This window comes from Chelon labrosus, assembly GCF_963514085.1.
Source record: "Chelon labrosus genome assembly, chromosome: 2".
Taxonomy (NCBI): domain Eukaryota; kingdom Metazoa; phylum Chordata; class Actinopteri; order Mugiliformes; family Mugilidae; genus Chelon; species Chelon labrosus.
In genome coordinates this window covers 27356293-27374680 of record NC_140338.1, presented here as the reverse complement: position 1 = coordinate 27374680, position 18388 = coordinate 27356293, and the positions used below count along the sequence as shown (strand labels likewise).

The following is an 18388-nucleotide window of genomic DNA, read 5'->3' as shown; positions in this document are numbered from 1 at the left end:
CTGTCCACACAGGTAATAGATGGGCACTTAATTTGGAGCTTTTGATGCATGTTGTGGGTTCTCCTTTATGGGAGGCCCACTCACACCTGGTGTTGACCTCTAGTGGTTTTGGGAGAATATAGGCTTAAAGTTGTCCTTTGCAGCCTTGGTCCATGGCTGACCCTTTCTTCACACAGCCACAAACACATCAGCCAGATTGGCCCATGCTCCTTTACCCACACCTGCAGCTCAGGGGATAACATCCTCAAGAATTGTTCCGAGATGATTATTTCACCAATTTCTTTCATAGTTTTACCTCGGGGTTGGATCCATTTACCATACAGCACTTCCAGCCTCACAGAGCTCCTTGGGGCTCTCGTCAGGGCCAGTATCCAAAGACCGGAACCTTTGCCCGTAGGTCTCGGGGTTTATATCATATTTTTCAAGAATGGCAGACTTTAGTTTATTAATCAAGTGCACACTGCAAAAGTGTTAAAATCCCAGAGTTTTGATGACCAGAGTAAAATTTTATACACTCTGGTGTTAAATGGGCACTAACTACACTTGTCGGGGTGCACCAGAATCTCTCTTTGGTGTTGTCTCTAAGTATAATGCTGGTGTAGAGTTTTTTAAGTGTTTATTTTGGGATGATGTACTCCCTGAGAGTCCAACTGTTGGTTGAGACTTTCCCGGCCTCATCCAAGTTTAGGTTTCGATTCGTCATCAGGTCTCTGCGCCTTCTCATTGGTTGAATCCAGCCTCGTGTCACCACCCCTCTTCAAAGCGACGGCAAAGACGTTTTAGCAGAGATGGCGATTGTTGGATTGTTTTTTGAACAATCAAACAAACAAGAATTCAGTCATACCAGTTCACTTGTACAATAGTAAGAGTACCAGCATAGTTACATGATAGCGTAATAAGGATCAAAGGAAAAAAGAAAGGAAAAAGACAGAGGGCAAAAATAAAACTAGATGTGACAGACTTATAATCTTACATATAAATAAAGTTCTAGTTATAACTGTTGTGACAGGTTATTAGTTGAAAATATTTGCATGAATATTCATTATATACATTTCTTATTAGTAATTAACTTAAGAGACTTAAAATAATAATCAACTTCAATCAAAAATAGCTTAAATGATGGTGATGAATCTTGAAATTTACGTTTATGGATGTGAAATTTCCCTAATGAAATATAGAGGTTGACAATAAAACATAGTTTCTTTTCTTTGTATTCAAAATAAGTAATGTTTTTTTCCCTCAATGTTGATTTTATGTTTTGTTTTACACAGTATATAGTTCTCAAGTTCTTTCCAAAATGTATATGGGCAACCATAAAATAAATGAGTTACATTTTCAGGTTCGGTTTTACAAAAGGTGCATTTGTTATCGATGTCAAGGAATTTTGATATATATGCCTTAGATGGGTATATGTTATGTAGTATTTTTAAATGTAATTCCCTGATTTTATTTGTGACACAAAATTTAAAAGGAACAAGCCAGGCTTTATGCCAATCAATATCCATAAAAATAGCATTCCAAAAGAATTTCCCTCTAGGTGTTATTTTCTTAGCATTGTAGAAACATTCTCATGTTTATTACATTTTTCACTCAGGATGTCAACACCATTTATATAAAGAATGTTAATAACTGTATGTTGCACATTCAGATTTTTATAGCTCTATCATTCCGCTGGGAATGGAATTCATTACTGAGCTAAATTCTTTAAATTTTATATGGAATGCTTTCTGTGTAAGAAAGTCTTCATAAGTAAGTAGTTGGCCATTAGGGTTAAATAAATCTTTTAAGTAAATTATATTTTTGTCAATCCAATGTTGTAAATAGAGTGATTTGTTCCTTTTAGTAATGCATTCATTGTTCCAAATGATGATGATTTATGTGGGGAAAAGTTATGTGAATAACATAGCTTCCAGGCTAACAAAGCTTGTTTATGAAATTCCGACATCTTAACTGGTAATCTTGAGATACTATAATTACAAGACAGTAAGAACTTAAGACCTCCAACATTCTTAAATATATTATGTGGAATAAAGTACCATAATGAATCTGGAGTTTTTAAACATTCCTTTAGCCATTTCACCTTAAATGTGTAGTTCAAGTCCATAAAGTCCAGTAGATCAAAACCACCTTTGGCTTTAGGTCCAGAAAGCAAGTTTTCGATTGTTGGATTGTTGTCCACAGAAGAGAGAAGCCATGACGCCAGAAAATGTTGTGCTTATCTAAACCGCTCCACGGGACTGTAGGTAAGAAGCTACGGAATGAATAATGCAGAATATTCAACCGTTCTTCGTGTTTTAGTTCTCATAACTTAAAAGCTAACTTAAGCTAAAGTTAGTAACTTTAGGTAATGAGGCAAGTGGCTTCAGTTTAGTTTAGCTAACTTTCAGTATCACGGTAAAGTCATTGCAGACGTTTAATCTATTAGGATATGGTTGTTGTAGTGTAAGCTATAGTGAAGCAGGCTATCCGACAAAGAAATGCCGCTTCAGCGTGTTAGCTATCGCAACGTTAAAGTTAGCTACCGCTCCCAAAGCTATTTCAAAGCTTCCGGCTCGCGCCGGAAACTATGCCGTGAGTGGCAAATAGTTTCCCTATGTCCCACGCTCTCACCTTCTCTCAATTGAACCTGCGGGTTAATGAATGAAATCAGAAGTAAAAAAAATGTTTTTGAAAACAATGTTGTGTTCCCTCTTTTCAGACTCTCCTGTCCTATCCTCACGCACAGACACCGCTTCACTACGCTCATCAGGGAGTGATAACTCTGATGTGCCCAATCACAGCATATTGATGACAGTTCTTCACAGGCCAAAGGGGAGGTGTTTTCTTTTTTTTGTTTTGTTTTTTTAAGAACATTTCTCCTTACGTCATAAGTATTGTATGTTTTTGGTATAACATTTTTTCATGTGAGACTGGGAAATGCTGAAAATGTTTCAGTGCTGAAAGTTGATGAGTTGCGCTTATTTAAGCAATTTGATCTGCAGACAACTTATGGTTTTGACAGAGATGACCAGTTTGTGGTTCCTGTACATGTGTTTGTATAAGAAACTTGTTACTTAACTGGTTGCCATGCACACCTTTTATTTTTCATAATGCTGTATTGTTTTCTCACTTTAATTTTTCTACTCTTCATTTTGCACTGTTTTGCACCGAACCTAGTTTTGGGTTGGTTCAAGTTGCAACTGGTTACATCATCTAAATGTGTAAAACTATTAATAGATATGTAACAACAGTAGCAACAAAAATAAAAATGTTTTCAAGTATCTAATGTGTAGGCTGTTCATTACTGAAGTGATGATAATTCACCTTAAAAGTGTTGGGTGTACACCAGTCATAGAGTACTTTCTCACTCTCCAAGTGTTAAATAATCAGCTCTCCAAAGTGCTACAAAGCACTGATTTAGAGTACATCTTTTTACTCTCTGGGGGCTCAAGGTTTAGCAGGAAAGCACCGAAAGAGTGTCTAAAAGTACCAGCAATAGAGTATATTTGCACTCTCAAAGTGTTCAAATGTAACTCTTAATTCGGAGTATATATTTTGCTCTTTTGACAGTGTTATGTGAACACCGAACTCTTGGACCTATATGTACCCCGAAATGGGTGTTAAATGTACACCTATAGAGTACAATACACATTGTGATTTTTGCTGTGCACCATCAACATCCATATGAACATAAGCTCGTCAGGCCTTACCAGTCAGCACCGGAATGAGGCGAAAGACCTAGTCAGATTTTGGCAACCGACATGCTGCTGCAATTCTTTCAGATGTAATTACAAAATGTTCAATATCATCATTTTCTGATCATTTTTCTAGCCTGGGCTCATGAGACACTCTTGACTGACCAAATGGAATTTCAACTGAAATGTTTGTCTTCCTCCACGCTGCATGCCTCAAAATGGAGGAGTAGTAAAAAGGAAAAACGTAAGAAAAGAAAAAAAAAACACCTGTATCCTCATCACTGCCAGCATGTATTGGATACCCAGCTGGCCAAAGAATGAGAATACTCAGGTGGTTTAAAGAGAAAAGGGTTTTATTTACCCAAGAATGCAAAAAGAAGTATTTTACAAAAAAATTACTTAAGGTTCTGTTCCCATAAAAGAGGTCAAAATAACAGAACAAGTCGGCTATAACTGAAAAGCTAAACAGAACAGACTGAAACTCAGACCTAACAAAATGAACACAGTGGGGCACATATGTAGGGGCTGATCAGACCACACAGAAACACTAGGGGGAACTGAGACACAAGGAGGAACTGAGACACACTACACTAACAACACTAACAACTGCCATCTAACAAAAAAAATAAAAAAACAGAAAAATCTTCTATAATTAAACAAAGCCATTAACAAAAAGAAATACCAAAATTCTATATACTAAGAAAATAAACAATATCGATCTTATCAATATTTGGATCGATCCGCCAACTACTGCCTGTCACATGTTGTGGGTGTTAAATATAGCCACATCAGATGTGTTGAACAGCACGCTGTTCTTTCCTCTAAATATTTCACACAGCGTAGTACAATCAACATCCTCTTCAGTTTTTATATTTTCCTGTTAAAGATGTGGAGCGTTCAAGACCTGTTCATCCTCTGCAGTAAGTTAACACCTTGATAATGGTCATTATACAGCAGGAAGTTAGAAATATCCTTTTCATGTCATCTTTCTCTTCACAGTTGTTCTCAGTTATGTGACCAGAGCAGCAGGAGTGATCCATGTGTTTGGATATGTGGGCAGAGATGTTAACGTTTCCTGCTCCTATGGTCACGGTTATGAGTCTTATCAGAAGTACCTGTGTAAGAACGACTGTGGCAACAGTGATGTTCTTATTACGACGTCAGAAACAAAGAAGAACAAATACTTCATCTACGATGACAAAAAGAAACAAACCTTCACAGTGACCATCTCTGCTCTTCAGTCTATGGATGCTGGGAAATACTGGTGTGGGGTGGAGAGGTCTGGAACAGATATCTACACTGAAGTAAAGCTGGCATTAGAACAAGGTAAATAAAATTTAAAAAGTGTGTCTGCAATTCAGTTATCCATCCGGTAAATATTGTTTCTTCTTGACAGACCGCTGTTGCAACAATGTGGATAAAATTCAAAGTCATGAAAGAGGTTCAGTGTCCATCATTTGTCCGTATGAATCTGAGTACCAGAACAACCTGAAGTTCATCTGCAGAGGAAAGCAGCCCTCCACATGTCTGCAGCAGGCAGTCATCACCTCTGACAGCAAACAAAATGGACACTTCACACTGACTGATGACAAGGAGTCAAGAAGATTCACAGTCAACATTACCAACCTGAACCAAGAGGATTCTGGGTCGTATCTTTGTGGTGTCCATAGAAACAGTGGACTGGATGTTTTCTCTGCTGTTGAGCTGGAGGTCAAAGGTTAGAGGTTTCAGTTATACCTCATATTATTGCAGTAAACTTATTTAATGTATGGTAGAACAGCAAAGATGACTAAAGCTTTTCCACCTTCTCAAAATGTACTAAACAACTAAAGGAAAGTAGAATCATTAAACACATGCACATGTATCTCTAATGTGGCCTGTACATAGACTAGACATAGTGATTCTTACATATTGTTGCTCTTTCTGACAGTGTGGTGCTGTGTGAAGACAAACACCATGAGTGGCACTGTGGGAAGCACAGTCACTCTGCAGTGTCCGTATCCACCTCAACACCAGAATAACAGGAAGTTCCTCTGTAAGGGAGACCACTTCAACAACTGCACGGACATGGTGACGAGTCAAAGCAGGTTCACACTGCACGATGTTTCTTCCAGCTCCTTCTCTGTGACGATCACAAACCTGGAAGCAGGTGATGCTGGGATGTACTGGTGTGGTTCAGACTCACAGTGGAGAGCTGGAAACTACACCAAGATTCAACTGTCAGTGGGTGAGATCTATGACAATAAAATGAATGTCCTTGTTTGAACTCTTGAACCCAACTGAGTAAAGATGGGTTTCCTGTGCTTCACACTAAGCGTACACAGTGTGCTGAAATAGTACTTGTTATAGAACACTTGTTAAGTGTTTGTTCATAGAAAAATTACAGAACAAAGTGGTGAAGTGGTGGGAGATACTGCAAGAAGAAAATTTAATAGATCACCAGTATTATATTACATTTTTTTCTGGAGTCTTGTTATTTCAACAACTGAGGTTGTATATTTTAGACAGCGTGGCTAAAATTAATATTGTTAATACCAACATTATTTGCATTACAGTCTTTCTGCAGACCACCACTGTAATTGAAACTAATTCAACGTACTCTGCTGGCAAACTACTTAAAGGTACGTGTGTGTGTGTGTGTGTGTGTGTGTAGGGGGGGGGGGGGGGGGGGGGGGGGGGGGCATGAATAGTGCTTTCAGGAAGTGTATATTTTTACCCTGCTCTGTTTGTGGTTTTTGTTTTTCAGATGGAGCACTGTATGTGGTTGTCGTTGTACCTGCTCTGCTGCTCATACTGATAGTGGTCCTGATCATAGTTCATAAGTATAAATGTCACAAAGTGCAAGGTATATTTCACTGTGCACGGAAATGCTGTATTTATACACAGACAAATGTGTGACCATTTTTTATGCGTTTTCTCAGAAGCTGGAGTGGGCATCATTGGACAGTCCAAGGCAGCAGGCGTACCAAAAGGCGCAGCAGAAGGTGCAGCAGAGGTAAGAAAGCAAAAGTCAAAAGTCACAAAACAACTCCCTGATGAGTTTATTGTTAGAAGGACATAAGAAATCTAAAGGTTGTGGCATCGCCCCAAGAAAGAGCTCTTTCACTAATGTAGTAAAACAAATAAATGTAAATTTTTAAATAATTACTCATAATTGGATTTTAAAATATATGAATAACAACTTTTCCTTTGTTGTTGATTCTGTTTCAGATTTATGTCAATCAAGAAACTGCAATATTCTCAAAGCAGTCGACCTCCAAACTTCAGGGTGCCTGTCATGACGCAGATGACGACCAACCAGACTATGAAAATGTCACAGCAATGGAAGAAATCTACTGTAATGAAAATTTCCACGTGTCTAATTACAGGTGAATTTCAAGCTGTAGTTATTATGTATACTGTATATTTGGGGTGTAACGGTACGTATTCGTCCTGCGGTGTCACGGTACAGGAGTCACGGTTCGGTGCATGCAGTCATATGGCGAATACGTCTGACTTAGTTGCCTATTAAAAAAAAGAAAAAGTCGAGTCCTCACTTCAATCCAGGTGGCTGTAATGAGCCTAAAAGCTGCCAGCAAACCTCATTAGCCTACAGAAGAAGAAAAACGGACGAAGAAGAAAAGTAATGTTGTGGAGCATGGATGTACTAAGGGAAGTGTGGAGTTAGGAGAGCTGTCGGCTTCATTTAAATCACCAGTGTGGGAACACTTTGGTTTCCCGCTGCAACATAACGGCGATGGCACGCGAGTGGTGGACCGGACAAAGACTGTCTGATTTTTAGAAAATAAATTTTAAAAAGCTAGTTTTATGTGAGTTTTGAGTCTTTTTTCCGTTCTACCGAACTTGTACCGAACCGTGACCCCCACACCTAAAAGATGCAATAATTGTAGCAACAACTGTTTAGATTAATATACAAAGCTAAAACTGCAAACACTATAAATCAGCGGTTTTCAAAGTGTGAGGCGCGCCCCCCCTGGGGGACGCCAGAGAACCTCAGGGGAGGCGCGGCGTGGGAAAAAAAATACATAAAAGTGTATCATCTGGTTAGCTAACTACAGCGGAGCAAAATGTATCGATTTTTAGTACCTAAGGTGAAAGTGAGAGTGGACACAGAGGCGCGCAGAAAACGGAGGAAGTATGACCCTGATTATTTAAAGTTTGGTTTTTCATGCATTGGGACTGACGATGCTCCGCTGCCACAGTGTGTTATTTGCAAAGAGGTGCTAGCTAATGTCAGTATGCGACCATGTAAACTCCGCCGTCATATTGAAAGTAATGCCTGGATTATGCTTCCGCGTAGTGATCACGCAATGGTCACGCAATGGCCACGCAGTTGCTTGGACGCAGTCGTGAGACCGTGATGGTTCTGCGTGGGGTTTACGTGTCGAAATGCAATTCAATGCCACACCGGTAGAGGGCGCTATGATTTTTTGTGACCGACCGACCGAGACTCTTGTGACGTATCTCGCCTCGTATAGTTATTTACCTTCCGGCTTTTGTCGTAGTCACAGTGAACCTCCTCCGCCAGACGCTCTTCCATGTTGTCCATTCTCAAAGACCAACCAAACTGAAGACTTTTTAAAAATGGCGGTTTATGAGTGGAAACCGGAAAAGCGGTCTCCAGCGGATGTAGTTAGCGGACCAATCACAGCCAATGCCGCTGCGTTGCTGCTGCGTTGCTGCTGCGTTGCTGCTGCGTCACCTCGACGCGCGTCGAGGATTTTTGGGAGGTGCACGTCTGGCCCTTGCGTAGGACGTACGGGGGTCCGCAAGGACGTAATAGGTCCGTACGCCCCCTCGCACTGTGTCAACGCGGGGGGGGGGGGGGCGCGGCTGCTTTTTGAGCTCTCTTAGGGGAGGCCCACTATCCCACACTTTGAAAACCCCTGCTATAAATGAACATAAAATTAACCAGGCAGTATGGGTTGACTGAACTTACCTGCAATTTAGTGAACGATGATTTAGGACAGCTGTAGGTCGTAGCCTACGGTGCACAGAATCGGTCATTGCTTCCACAGAAGAGGAACACCTGGGCCAATCGGAGTGGCTCTTACGGTGTACGTTGTGATGACACAATGCCTCAGCCAGTTAGAGTAGCGTTGACTGGTTCAAATCAGAGCAGTCGGGTTCCGCACAGCCTATACTCCGCGAATTCGCACATATTTCGCCCGATATGACTGTGGCGCAGAACTCAGTTAAACTTAGCCACACCTTCGATTGGTTCCACAAACTGCGGTCCAGAGACCCTTAAATAAACCAGTAGGAAAAACACGAAAATGTAAAATAACAAAATATCATGTACAATAAATAAATAATAACAAATAATGTTTAATCTCATATCAACAATCAGCAATGAATATGAATATACATTATTAATAATTCATATTCATTAATCATGTTGATAACAATTTTGATATTTGTCTTAAATAAAAAAAAAATACATTTGTCAATTTCCTGCACCTGTCTTAGACGTCCATATGACCTCCAAAAAGGTTACCTAGTCTGACGATGAAATGTTGAACCGCATATTGACGTCCAAGTGGGATCATGGTTAGACGTCCAAATAGGCCTAGTTTGCACGTCGTGTAGACGTCCAGAATTGGTCATGGACCGACGGACGCAATATAGACGTGATCTGCACGTCCATCAGACGTCTAATGTTTAGTGGGGAAGCGTGACTTGTGTGTACGTTACACCCCAACTGTATATTAATGGCTTTTACTCAGATACATATTTGCGAATACCTAGTAGCGTTTAGTGTTGATAATGCAATCTACATTCCTTGTTTGAAATTGTGGGTGACCACTTTAGCCAAATACCCAAAATATAAGTTACTTTCTGTAAAGTGACTAATAGGGGCTCTAGCAGGGGTCTTCAAAAGACTGTCAGCTGGTCACACCTGTCCTGTCAGTTTAACTTCCAATAAACAGAGGGTCCAACAAGGGCTGGAGCTTTCTCCAGAAAAGCCTGGGCAATATCATTTGCACTGCACACGGTCCTCCCCCACCTGGATCAGAAGAAAACATATGTGTGAATGTTCATTGACTTCAGCTCTGCCTTCAGTAGCATAGCCCCATCCAATCTCGTCATGAAGCTCAGGGACCTAAACATCAGTCCCTCCCTGTGCAGATGGATCCTGGACTTCCTGACGAACAGACCACAGATGGTACAGACTGAGCACAAGCCCCCCCCCCCCAAGGATGTGCCCCCCGCTCTTCTCCCTCTACACACATGACAGTACGTCAAGGTACAGCTACCACCTTCATTGGCTGCATCTCCGGTGGTGATGAATCATCCTACAGAGAGGAGATTTGTCATCATGATGCACAGCCATTAACCTCCTGCACAACGTCAACAAGACCTAGGAGATGATCGTGGACAAAAGGAAGCTTCAGGGAGGAGGACACTCTCCCATCTACCTCCAGGGAGTAGCAGTGGAGAGTCAGCTGCTTCAGGTTCCTGGGGATCAACATCACCGTGGATCTCAGCTGGTCACGCCACACGGGCAGCATCATCAAGGCCGCTAGACATGGAAACTAAGGATACTCTCAAACTGCCAGCCATCCAAGACATTTACAGCCAGCACTGCAGGAGGAAAGCACAACGGATCCTCTGTGACCTCAGCCACCCCAGCCATAGACTATTTACACTCCTATCGTCTGGCAGGCCGTTCCAGAGCACCCGCATACGAAGCAGCAGGTTCAGGGACAATTTTTACCCACAAGCCATCAGGTTACTGAACTGCTTAACTGCCACACACACATACATACACTCACATATACACATGCACAATTTCACTTTATTCTGTTTCTATATATTTATCTCATTTTGCCACACATCTCTTTTTTTTTCGTCTTTTTTATTCTATTTTTAGAACATTGCCTCTGTGAAGTCGAGTGGGCCCCATGCACAAAGAATTTCAGTACTGGTAATGATGTTGCATTGTTACAGAGTATTTGACAATAAAGAATCTTACCTCAACTGACTCCTCTCGACCTCAGTCCACCCTTTCCCGACAGAGGACCACATAATCTGTAAAAAGCAGGGACGAGATCCTCCGATCACCGAACCCAACACCCTCCCCCACCCGGCTGTGCCTAGAAATTAGTTTGTGGTGAAGGGAAGTCCTGGCAGAGTCCAGCCCTCACCGGGAACAGGTCCGACGGCTACACAGACCAAAGTCACACTCCTTTGGCACGAGGACTGAATGACCTTTAGCAAGGGACCATCCACCCCATACTCCCGGAGCACCCCCCACAGGATGCCTCTGGGGACACGGTGTGTTACAGAGAGTTTACTTGTCCATGAAGCATTACAATAGTATTGTTGTCTTTACATGTTACATGATACGAACAGATTTGTAGGAACTATTTTCTGTCATGGCATTTGACATGACTGCACGTGAATAGGATGGTGTATGAGGGATGACTCTGTATAAACCACAGTGTCTAGAAACATTATTAATGGATGTGTTTTAATCATTTTCAACAATATATGTTTGGAGGATACATTCATCTGTAGTTCTGCTGTGTCCAGAGATAGTGACAGTAAAAAGCCTCTAAGATAATCAGCAAGTGTTGCAAACATAATAATATGTGAGTGTGGGTGTGTGGGTGTGTGCATGCCTCTGATCAGGACCATTCATTCATCCATCCATCTTCTGTAACCCTTGTCACACAGGGTCGCGGGGCTAACACAGAGAGACAAACAACCATTCACACTCACATGCCTGATCAGGGGGGTATTCCATCAAGCAGGCTAAAGGCAAAGTCAAGCTTAAATGGCCAAGTCTGGCTAATATGAGTGAGAGTTCGGTTCCATCAAAGAGGCTGAGATTAGCCCCAACTCAGTAACCATGGAAACTATGACTCCGGCTAAGCCTCAACCATGGCTAAGCCAGAACTGTGGCTCAGGTTTCCGTTCCATCAATCTGAGCCTCAACCCTGTTCCACCAAGGTGGCTAATGTGAATGCCAGCCAAGTAACCATGGTAACTTATGCTGCCGGGCAAACCTGGTCTGTAGCAGGCTAAAAGTGAAGCTTAGCACCATCTATGACCAAAGAATGTCCAATAGACAGAAACAGAGACACACAACTGTCATAGAATGATAAAATAATATGTAAAACATAAAATATATAATAAAATGTATTAAAGAAATTATTTATACTAATAATTATATATATATTATCTATAAGTACATTAAAGAACATTATCATGAAAATAAAATATAAAAAGTAAGACACAAATAAATTAATTAATAAAATTAAACTAATTAGCCAAAAAATATAATAAAAGGAAATTGAGGCATTGAAAATAAAAGATTGAATATGTACATCAAACCACAATTAGATGTAAATGTGTAAAACCACCACCAGCACCAAGGGTCTTCCAGGACAGGACCAACCCGTTGACCCACACAGATGTGTACCTGTGGGAGAGGTACCGGTTCAGCAGGCAAAGCATTATGCAGTTTGCTTGAACCACACATTATGAGGGTCACTCACCGCAGCCAGTCTCTGACCACTGTGCAGTCAGTCTGTATTGCACTGCGGTTCTTTGCCAGTGGTACATTTCTCTACAGTGTTGGTGATGCTGAGAAGTTAAGCAAGGCAACTGTTTGCAGAGAGGTAATAATTATATGTCCTCTATTCATTTGTGGTTATTTCCAGCATCGCCACATATTATGCAAAGGAGTTGAGGTGATCACATGGGGGCGTCCATGATGTCATATTGTCATAGGCCATGACTAATTGGAAACAGAGACAGATGGCAATGAAGTAATATATTTATTTGAATAAAGTAATTTCCATAGTTATCCTTCATATTTATACATTAAACATGACACAGAGCAAACACATTACAGGTAAGAGCAGTCTACCTGGCCCTGAAGCAGTTCCTTAATATCTACATCACCTTCCCTGGCCATCATGACCCACAGCAGATCAAGGAGACATTCTATGCAATTGCAGGTTTGTGACAGTCATGTAAAATACTTTAATTAAATGTAGCTTATCATTATCAAAAATGTAGGCACGGCAACTTTATATGCACATTTAGCACAAGGTGATTCAAAGTGCTTTACATAAAATAAAATGAAAATACAACAATTCAACATATAGCATCTGGGACAAAATACAGAAGTAGCGCAAATACAGCATGTAAAAATGACAGGCTTAAATGAAAATGATATAAATTCTATACAATTAAACAGGACAATTGGCCATGCAGGAAATAAATTAAAGCTATCCCATCGATTTGCATAACAATCAGTTGATAAATGTGATGAATATCACTTTCTAACATTACTACTAGGGCTGCCAAATGATAAAATAAGGAGAATTTCACATAAATTGCAGTGAAACAATAATGCTATTTTAATTATGTTCATATGAATGTTACTTATTAGGGCTGTCTTTTTGTTCTTTGGGGATTTTCCTTTTAATTTTAGGGATTTGGTTGTATTAATAGGTCCACATAATTGATTAGTTTAAAACAAAAACCATCAAGAAATCAATTGGTAGATTATTGTCTACATATATTTTGTCCCTTTGATGGGCGATTTATATAACGTGATGATGCTGAAATACTTTCCCTTGCTTTTCGGCATTTTTGACAGTGTTCGGCACTCGACTATAATGGGCTTTTTATTTGCCCTGTGGGCGTGCACAAGTTGAGGCTTAACAGGTGAGGCTTGACTAAGCGTCAGGTGGAGCCAGCTGATTTCACTTGATGGAACGACTTGGAGCTACATTGGGAAGTGGAGCTTAGTCAAGCTTCAAGCTTACACCTAAGTCTGGCAATTCTTAGCTACGTTGATGGAATACCCCCCAGGACCACTTCCTACAAAACATACTTACCTCTGGTTAACATGTCAAACAGATCCCTCTGCTGGTTATTTTTATTATTACAGGTGATATGTTGATAATTCATTACATTACATTCATTACAGACAAATCGCATAAACTCCACAAGGTTTTGCTAACTGTCTCTAAAGTAAATCCTTCAGTCACTTTATCTCGAGAGCCAGGTGTTTCTTTATAGTTTAATAGTTTGTGGGGACTAAACCAAAATGAGAGTAAATATGAGACTGACTGTACATTTATCAGGACAGAAATATGACTCCAGATGAACAATAATGTGGCTATATTTTTATAATGGAAATACACCTCTTACTAACATGTTAATTTATATTACTGCTGCCTCCAAAAGAGACTTCCCGGTTATGACATGGGAAATCATTTCCACACTTTTGTATTTGTGGTCTGCGTAAATCTGCCTCATAGATGGGATCATATTTGTGTCTTGATCCATCTGACCGTGACTGCATCCTCACTGTTACTGAAGTTTCTCTTCTACTTGTGTAGAAGAGACACAATAGGAATAGCACTAGCATATCACAAAAAAATATTGGTGAAATGAACGTGTTTCGCGGCAGATAATTTGTTATTTAGAGGCTGAGTTTCGGTGCCCCAGTCACTCCCACTATATGGATATACGCGGCGCTCCACTGGAGCTAAATATCTTCCAAAGGACTCCAAATAACACTAAAGTTATATGGGTGAGTAAATGATCGTATTTTATGCCAGAAATAAGGTCCATGTTGTAAAAAATGGTAGTTCCCCTTTAAGGGACAATTGGATTTTGGGTCTGCAGATCTGAGATTTGAGTGTTCCATTTAGCTTCCAGGTATCAATAATTCTGGCCTACCATCTTCCATATTACCATCTTACACATCTTCAAGTGGAGGTGAAGATATTTACCTTTTGTCCTGTTCTCTTCACTGTGGGTCTAGAAGTGAGAACTTAGTTTAAGTATATCCATAATGTTTCTACAGTCATTTATTATCCTCTTGTGTTATTATAACGACCGAAATTGTCATTTAAATCTTCATCTGTTCATTTGATAACTATCCTAGTCACCTGAGCCTAAGCTTGTCCTGCCAACATGTAACCAGGTAACACCAAACAAACCAAACAAACATGCTGCTCGGTCGGGAGAGTTAAACGCTCGTCACCGATGCTGCTTTTTATTTGGGACTATATCTGCTCCGTACTATTTATTTTATTTTATTCTGACTGGACAGGCAAAGCACAAGATGGATGTTTTGGTATCACGGCCGCAGTATGACAGCAGAGTTGTAGCTCAGGGGGTCCCGGAGAAAGACCCTCCCGTCGAGCTGGAGGTCCCGCAGCCGTCGTCAGGCTCCGCCACGGCGGGATACCGCTCCGCTAAATACACCCCAGGAGAATGGTTCTCCAAATACCAAACCATACTGCAGCAGGCAGGTACAGACAGCAGCGAAGCAAGGAACGTCCAGAGAGAGTCCAGGACCACGTACCAGGACACAGAGGCAGCCACTCTGAAGACCCAGGCCGAGGGGACACGTCTTCTTGGAGAGAGACTGCAAGAAATCCACTGCTGGAAGTCTGAGCTGCAGCGGCACGTCGAGCAGCTGCTGGCCGACACGGAGGCCCTGCTGGCGCTGAAGACGCGCCTGGAGAAGGCGCTGGACGCCACGGAGATCCCTTATGCCATCTCAACAGATAATCTGAAGTGCCGGTCGAGAAGGCTGGGACCAGACCTGGTCAGAGACCCCGTGGAGGAGGAGCTGCTGAAGGTCATCCCTGGCTATACTTGTTGAATCAAACTGGCAATCATTATCATTAGAATAAATATCAGATAACACAGTAATAGTTATTCCAGTGCATGATTAACAGAACAAACAGCACATCATTCAATACTGTCAGAATAAATAAGGATTTTGAAAATGATACTTGTTGTTTTCATTATATCTTGTTAACTGTGGCTAGTTGAGACTCATTACTGGGATATTTAGACAATGGGCAAATTAATACTTATCATAGAACAATTCAGTCAAAGTAGAAGAGAGGCTGTTATTTTATTAATAGATTACTACGTTAAGGATTAATAACATTTTTAATTGTCAGATGATCAATCATGTTAAGCCAATTTCAATCAAATTCACTAAAAGCTAGTTAGACAAAACGAGTCCTATGAAGAATCTTCATTAATCTTGTTGGATCCAGTGTCTAAATGCTGACTGTGTGTTCAGTAGGAGGTGGACCTGATCAGGAGCATCCAGGCTCTTCTGAAGAGAACTACAGCTCAGGTTGTCAGTCAGATCAAGTGAGTGGCTCTTTTTACTGGAAGTTAAACTGCCTCACACGCAGCTGACTGGGCTTTGTTAGTTTCGAAGCCTTTACTTCATGAGTGTCTGTGTGTCAGGATGAACAGAGAGGCCAAGCAGACGTTAGAGCTGGACTGGTCTGACAAGTACCAGGCCTACGGCTTGGATGACCACAGTGGAAGACACAGTAACACAAGTCGCGACACACAGCACCACCCCAGCTCAGCCACCATGCAGGAGCAGTGAGTCGGCTTATGTGGAAACATCAAATAAACCGGGCAATATGAGAAACAGTGCTGATAATCTTTGTGAGTAATACGCAATGCTTTCATTTTTCTCTGCTTCAGTGTGTGTAACCGCTCATCATGGACGAAGTTCACACAGGACAACCTTTCCAAGGCCATGCAGGAGGAACAGGCCACCAGCAGTCTCAGGTCAGATAACACAGGGGTTCAAACAGTGCCGGAAGATTACTATGGTATATTTATTATTATAGAAAGGTCTAGACTCCAGCAGCACCTGTAGTAAATGGAACAACTTTATTAGACCTACATATTTATCATTAGCCATAAACATATTGATGCTCTTTCATGGGTCAGAGTGCTGGTGGAGCAAATGCTGAAGGACACCACTGAAGATCTGAGAGTCCAGTGCTCCAGTGTGGACCGAGCCTTCAGCCAGCGATGTGTGGAGCTGATAGAGGCCAAGACGCAGCTGGAGATGAAGCTTGCACAGGTACACCAACAAACGGAAGAATTGACTGAGCAATAACAGATGACTGATTACTGAATGATCACCTGTGCAGATCTTGGAGCAAATTGGGGCCCAGGAGAGGAACATCGTTGCTCTACAGCAGGCCATCCACAACAAAGAGGCTCCACTGAGAGTGGCTCAGTCCAGACTTTACCTTCGCTCTCTAAGGCCCAACATGGAGCTCTGCAGGGATGAACCCCAGCTCAGGTATGTGTACACAAAACCAGAAACACTCACTTCTTTTTGTCCATGTCCTCATTTGTTACTTGTGTCTGTAGTTTGGAAGGGGAGGTGAGGCAGATTGAATCCATTCTGGCATCTCTGCATCAGCAGCTGAGTGAAGCCAGAGGCTCCTTGTCCCACCTGGAAGAGTCCCGCATTGCGCTCGAGAAGGACATCAACTGTAAAACTCACTCGCTCTTCATAGAGAGGGAGAAGTGCATGAATCATCGTAAACGGTACCCAGCTGTCTCAGCACTGTCAGGATACTGAAGGCCACCACAACAAGTGTTTATGGGGTCTTGTTCTTTTTTCTAAATTCAAACTTTTGGATTGTCGTTGCTCTTTGATGCGTGCTTCTACGTGCAGTGAGATACTGTTTGAATTTATCAGTTGTATTTAAATTCATCTTCAACATAACTCCACACACCAGTTTTGCTTATTTTCTTTATTCACTCACTTTTGCAAAAAGGTTAATACAAATAGAATAATCTGGAACGTTCAATGAGTACGACTTTTATAGATAAAAATAACTGCAAAATATATCAGTCTAAACTTGGATTTAAGCAGAAAAAGAAATAGATCAGCTGCACACAAATCGGTTAACACTTAGCTGGAATAACGCAAATGATCAATCAAACATGAACAAGATCAGGCATGCTGTTCAGTTTGTTTTGCCACTGCTGTATTGGATTCCATATTCATTACAGTAGGTATCTTCTGTTGGTGTGAATTCGGCGTACACATGCTCATCTCCCTCATTATCATAGATATGCAGGTTGTCGTGCTGTTGAAATGAACTCAACTTGGAACACACCGGAAATACTCGATTTACATAAAGCTGAAAAAAAGAACAAACGTTACCTGTGTGAATTATTGTAAAATCAGATGAAACAGACATTGGAAATGACTTTATGAGTCAATGATCCATGGGAAGTTATTAAGCATTTTCACAGCACTGGCAGCAGAACTCAAAGACCTGATGTATCAAGTTGGCTGTTGAATTTGTTCCTCTAACCCTTTGGTCACCACAAAGTAAAAACAAGATTTTATACAACTGCTATCAAACTGATATAAACATGAAATATATCCTCCATATGGAGGAACGAAGCTGTCAAATAAAAAATAAATTAAAAAAAATGGAAATACTATTAAAAGCATAAAAATATTAAGCTAATGATAAGTGAATGAATAAAAAGAAAAGACCACAATAAATAGACACAAATTAGACACAAAGAAAAATTACAAGATGAGAGATATGTTATCATATACATTTAAAACCTCTAAAAAGATAAATAAATACAGAATCAAATTAAAACTGAACCACTTTTTTTATCTCGCATGTTATAAATTCATTTATGATTACATTTATTTTATATTATTTGCGACATTTAATGTCATATACCTTTGGTTATTGAGTATTTTATTGATTTATTCTGTTTTAGATTTTGACAGTTTTGGTCTCCCATACGTCAACCTCAATAATGCCACCCTGAAAACCTACACTGACGATGAAATAAAACCATCAGTATGATGTGGACTCTGTCTCCTGTCATAGACTATAATAAAGAATGATTTTTGTCTCTTACGTGAT

At 40.7% G+C, this 18388-nt stretch overlaps 2 protein-coding genes across 2 annotated transcripts; both read left to right on the top strand.

The window, feature by feature from the left end:
- Positions 1-4560: 4560 nt before the first annotated feature.
- LOC311496855 (CMRF35-like molecule 5) lies at positions 4561-5414 on the top strand (the record flags this gene model as incomplete). The annotated part of the gene is made up of 3 exons (XM_084556864.1): positions 4561-4594; positions 4674-5000; positions 5071-5414. The coding sequence occupies 3 exons, from the start codon at positions 4561-4563 to the stop codon at positions 5394-5396; spliced, it is 687 nt and encodes a 228-aa protein (XP_084412990.1). The 3' UTR covers positions 5397-5414.
- A 9223-nt stretch (positions 5415-14637) lies between these two features.
- Positions 14638-17886, top strand: tekt4 (tektin 4). Its single transcript, XM_084556842.1, has 7 exons — positions 14638-15291; positions 15751-15821; positions 15921-16064; positions 16170-16256; positions 16422-16557; positions 16628-16782; positions 16854-17886. Exons 1-7 carry the CDS (start codon positions 14770-14772, stop codon positions 17065-17067), a joined length of 1329 nt encoding a protein of 442 aa, XP_084412968.1. The 5' UTR covers positions 14638-14769; the 3' UTR covers positions 17068-17886.
- The last annotated feature ends 502 nt before the right edge of the window (positions 17887-18388 follow it).

Coding starts and splice junctions, on each gene's coding strand:
- tekt4 (XM_084556842.1), top strand. CDS start 14,770: ATGGATGTTTTGGTATCACGGCCGCAGTATGACAGCAGAGTTGTAGCT. Junction 15,822..15,920: donor CAGGTTGTCAGTCAGATCAA/GTGAGTGGCTCT, acceptor TCTGTGTGTCAG/GATGAACAGAGAGGCCAAGC. Junction 16,065..16,169: donor TCAGCCACCATGCAGGAGCA/GTGAGTCGGCTT, acceptor TCTCTGCTTCAG/TGTGTGTAACCGCTCATCAT.